Below are 5,067 nucleotides of genomic sequence, written 5' to 3'. Positions count from 1 at the left end.
CGTTTCGAAAGCGACATACCATGGTCCCATCATCTGCACCCCCAATCACCATTGTACCCGAGTCTACCATGGTGCCACAGTCATAGTTGTTTTGAACCTGTTCAATACATCACATATACGTAATACAGATTAAGTTTTTACTAATTGTCCGATAAAGCGCTACATGGTGACGCGAGTGCAAACTTCGAAATCGCATTTCATGTGCAGTGATGTACAATTAGCATGTGTAAATTAGTATGTGTAAAACATGTGTGAATTTGTAACATGCATGATTGCCATTGTCAGCGTATCTGGTTGGACTTATCGGTGCTCTGTGAGCATACATAGCTGTATGCACAGGGATGCTGCATTCACTACCTTTGAACACAGTACCGTTTAGGGTTTAGGGTTTTAACTCTACCCTGCCTCTGATATCAATCCAAATACGTCTACCTTGTGCTATTTAATACACGTGCTCGCATATGTCCTACATGCATTGACATACCATTGTACCGTTGTTGTTCATCGTTCCACATGCCAATGTATCCTGATCGCATTCTCCGATTTGCGTGGTGCCTGAAATCGGAACACAATAATTTCGAAACAACAAGGCATCAGGGTAAGTATTTTGGCACACAACTCTTATTCTGAACTCTCTCATTTTTTATTTAATCCCCACATATTTATACAAAGAGATTCCAATTTTGATATTAGATAGAACATTGTAGCTGACAAAAAGGTGTGTATGGGAGATGATTGGAGGCCCCCCAATGTCTGCTACTAGATAGAATATGATAGTTAAAACATAGGTAGGTATGATCGAGAGTTGGCTACTAGATATAAATATAGTAGTAACATGAAGCCGGATGCAGTCGATTGAACAAGAGTATGGCATAGCCCATCATCGTCTGTGATATAATCTACACTCACATGTAAGACCATACAGATGCAGCAATCGCTGCAAATACAGTACTGTACATCTAGACAAGCCGCACCCGCAAATCTCGGGTACGCGTGTGACTAGGAAATTACATAGTTGTACTGTGCGTACGGCCTTTGCAGATGTGCAAAACGTGATCACCTGCGTATTTGAACTATAGAACGTTGATAACAGTACGTGAAGCGAATACACCAATAATAGCCAAGTTATTCTACAGCTATGTTTATGTACATCAAGCTCCACTTGTCGTTAGCCATACCTTGAGCCGCTACCATAGTGGATGCACTAAACGTGCCAGTGTCACTGCCTGACGCCAGACCTTGTTCCTGCCTCTCAGCCATCCGCACGAATGTGTTGTCGATGAGCGTATTGAGGGTCTTTTTTCCCCCTTTTCGGTGGAGCATGTCCTTTTTGACTATAAACGGGTGCTGTGTAGTGTGTGCGTGAGTTGGTGTGTTGTCGATGAGCGTATTGAGGGTCTTCTTGTCCCCATTTCGGTGGAGCATGTCCTCTTTGACTATGAATGGGTGCTGTACAACGTGTCCGTGGTTTGTGTTCATATAACCCTAGACCCCAAACTCCAAAACCCCTAAACCCCTAAACCTCTAGCCCCTCTATAAAGAGTGGGTGTCCTGTAGCCCCGTCTCCAGTCCACTCCTGTATGTATGTATACGTCTATGCACATACATGTATGAGTGCGCATATGCGTGATCAATAGGATCTTGTGTGCGCTGATTTGGTCTATGGCATTTGGCTCGGTGGTTATTGAGCGCACACGAAGAACTGACTACATAGCTTGAGCGGTGTTACTAAAAACTGTAGTTTATGCAATTATTGTCTTTTAGCCGGAACACAAACCCCTGCGTACCTGCAATAGCTCTGTTACGGTAGGGCGTGCATTCGGATCTCGTTGTAAGCACTGTGCGATGAAGTCCACAAACGACACCGAGAAATCTGGAGAGTAATTTTTAATTGGGGATGTACGAGACTGAGTATGCACCTTGAGCATGGTATAATTCTCGCAAAGAAGCACGAAGTTTTGTACGAATAGACGCACATGGGTGTGTTTGGGGGTAAGAGTGAAGGTGGGTGGAGGTAAGGCTGCAGGCACAGAGTGTGTGTCTGGATTAGCCATTGTATGGATTGCTCGTTGTGGCTTGCGAGGCAGTAAAGATAGGCTGTACCCCATTGCATGCGAGTGGTTTGTGGTTTGCCAATAAGAGCACGACTGTCCTAAAGACAGTTTGACATATCACTATTATAACAGGATCCGAGTTTCTACCCGCCCACATTAAGTTAAAACCACTTATATTTGCCTTGTATCATTGTTCCCCAGGGATGATACGCTGGTGTATTATGCCATCACTAGAACCATCTCCGTTTGATTTCAAATAAAGACGGTGAATGGTCCAACCTTTCAGCGCATTGGTCATCCGTATCTATCGTAATGTGAACCGTGTGCAGTTTGTTGTGCCTATCTTCCCATTCAAGACATTGTTGTCCGTGAGTTATATGCATATACACTTGCATGCATACGCATACGAAGCTCATCTGCCTCTCTAGCTAAAGGTGGAGTGAGTATCATAAACTAAGCCACACTCTGCAAAACTTCACATGTACAGATTGTGCGCTATTGCTAAAGATGCTGTGTGCTATATGTACTGACGGAGTGCGTCCATAGTATACTCCACATGCACTTCAGCGTTGCCATATGCTGCGATCATTGTACCTGACAACTCATCTAACTGGAACTTTTTCTTTTCTCGCTGTTCCGCTGGGGTTGTTTACACTTGACACACTATTAGCTTTGATTATTAGCTTTGACTATTAGTTTTGAAATAACTTGCCACGTAGGCTGTGATATATAGCGTGTACTGCTTTGGTCGCATGTACTGCAACCGTGCTATGGCTTTAACACTGCTGGCCGTAGGGTGTTTCTTTTATCAGCCACCACGGCTTCTGATATAACTGCTAGGTATAACTTGTTGTCCGTATTATACTCCACAAGCCCTTACAAACGCACATGGGTATCACGAGCGCAGAGATGTGACCCACGATTGGTGCAGCTCTACGGCACACTACCAGTTTTAAAAGCCAAATACTCGTAAACCAATAAACAGGTTGAGCTTCTTGTCTCAGCTGTAACGGGTCTGTCCATTACTACCAGTTCTAAATGCCAAATACTCGTAAACCAACTAAACAGGTTGAGCTTCTAATCTTCGGCTGTAACGAGTCTGTTCATTGGGGCGCTGCATCAGCTGTAAACTTGCCTGTCACTGAATGCCACGTGGGACGACCTCTAAAGATCATATACAGATATCTACCGAAATATCTACCGAGGGAACACATAGATATTCGAGTGGTGCTTGTATTCACTCTCCTGCAGTCCTCGATATATCACACGCTTACTAAGATACTACAGGCCTAAGAACCGAGCTCTAAACATAGTCTTCTGCACATAGGGGAGGACATCCAGCCTAAACCCCTAAAACCCTAAACCCCTATTACATTGGGGGGGACATCCAGTGTCTAACACCTCACATACCTGCAGTGCACTTCAGCGTTGGTGGGGGATTGACTGGGATCATAAAGATCGCACGCATGGCATGGAACTGTGACAACGGTGGGACTCCATCGGCCATCTCGATGGCCGTGATGCCCAAGCTCCAGATGTCTGCTTTAATATCATGACCAACCTATGTTTCGAAGGTGTGTGAAATTGAGTATATACTCATCACTGCAGAACAAGTGCGTACATTCGTGCTGTCTTGTGAATTAACGAAATAATGAATACTAAGGATATATATATATATATATATATATATATATATATGTCTGTATGTATGTACGTATATATATATATTAATATATATATATATATATATATATATATAGTATATATATTATTATTCATTTATACTCACCTATCCACCCACATATATCTTTATACTAAAATATTCAATTGTATACTATATACGCTATCTGGAGTATTTGTGCAAAATTCATGTCAAGAACATATACATCATTGACGTTCACGCTTATTTGTTTATCATGCAACGATCTGTAAGACAATCTTAGCTTACTCGATTTCATCGCGTATCAAACTCATATCGCTGTTATGATTGGGTTCCCCTGGTCATTCATCTCCGATTTTCTAACATAATGTCAGCTGCATCATGGGCGTCTACGCTTATTCTGTTGCCTTTCCATGAGCCGCGAGTGAGTCTGAATGTGCACGATTTGAGCATACAGCGCGGGCACGAGGCAAGGGGCATGCGGACGGAGAGTGAGAATGCTATATTTAAGATTGACCTGGAGGTGGATGTGACCGAATGTTTTAATTGGAACGTGAAAGAGGTAGGTATAGTTATGTATATATAGATTGTCCAAAATCTATTTAGTTATTTATGTTGTATTTAACGTTTTGGATAGATTGTCATCGAAGCCGTGCCTACTGTAATCTATATAGCACTATGCACGTGTTTCTTTTCCGCCTGATGATTTATCATACATCTACACGTCTCTATGCAGATATATCAAGATTCTGTGACACACATATATATAAATATATATATATATACATTTATATATGTATATATGTATATGTATATGTATATATATATATATATATATATACGGGCTTTTTCGCATTGAATATTTACCGGCAGTAAGAGAGCATTTGACGATAGTTTGTGGTGTATCGATTGCATTGTATTGAACTTAATCCCGCATGCAATTGAGTATGCCTCCAGACATTTTCAATTTAAATATATGTATTTCCAGAGCCTGTAGCTACATACGCACTTTTTATACAAAACTGAGTGTGCAAATATCATATGTACACTGGCCATGTAAGTATGCACACCATGTATGCAAAATCACGAAGAACAAGTCTTATTAATAGGTGCACAGTCAGTGTTCAACGTGTTCACATCTCGACATGACCATCGTAAAATGGTCTGCTGTACAGAAAAATTGACGAAATAGCACTTCTACATCCAACTAATCGGCTACCTTACACCAACTCTTTTCTCTTTTATAGGTCTTCTTGTATATGTACGCCGACTATGAGAGTAAACGGAATGTCCGTAACCAGGTATGATGATACATGCACCCTTCCTCCAACACACGCATATTATCAATATTAT

The 5,067-nt window shown here is 41.6% G+C and overlaps 2 protein-coding genes across 2 annotated transcripts; one reads left to right on the top strand and one right to left on the bottom strand.

Annotated features, from left to right (window-relative positions):
* Positions 1 to 1,178: 1,178 nt before the first annotated feature.
* On the bottom strand, positions 1,179 to 1,479 carry SARC_12942 (hypothetical protein; the record flags this gene model as incomplete). Its single annotated transcript, XM_014292945.1, has 1 exon — positions 1,179 to 1,479. A coding segment is annotated over one exon (301 nt), but the record flags the coding sequence as incomplete, so codon positions are not given.
* A 2,602-nt stretch (positions 1,480 to 4,081) lies between these two features.
* On the top strand, positions 4,082 to 4,276 carry SARC_12940 (hypothetical protein; the record flags this gene model as incomplete). Its single annotated transcript, XM_014292944.1, has 1 exon — positions 4,082 to 4,276. A coding segment is annotated over one exon (195 nt), but the record flags the coding sequence as incomplete, so codon positions are not given.
* Between the last annotated feature and the right edge of the window lie 791 nt (positions 4,277 to 5,067).

Source organism: Sphaeroforma arctica (assembly GCF_001186125.1).
Source record: "Sphaeroforma arctica JP610 unplaced genomic scaffold supercont1.2737, whole genome shotgun sequence".
Taxonomy (NCBI): domain Eukaryota; class Ichthyosporea; order Ichthyophonida; genus Sphaeroforma; species Sphaeroforma arctica.
The sequence above is the reverse complement of the archived record's forward strand: the minus strand, read 5'-3'. Positions and strand labels throughout refer to the sequence as shown.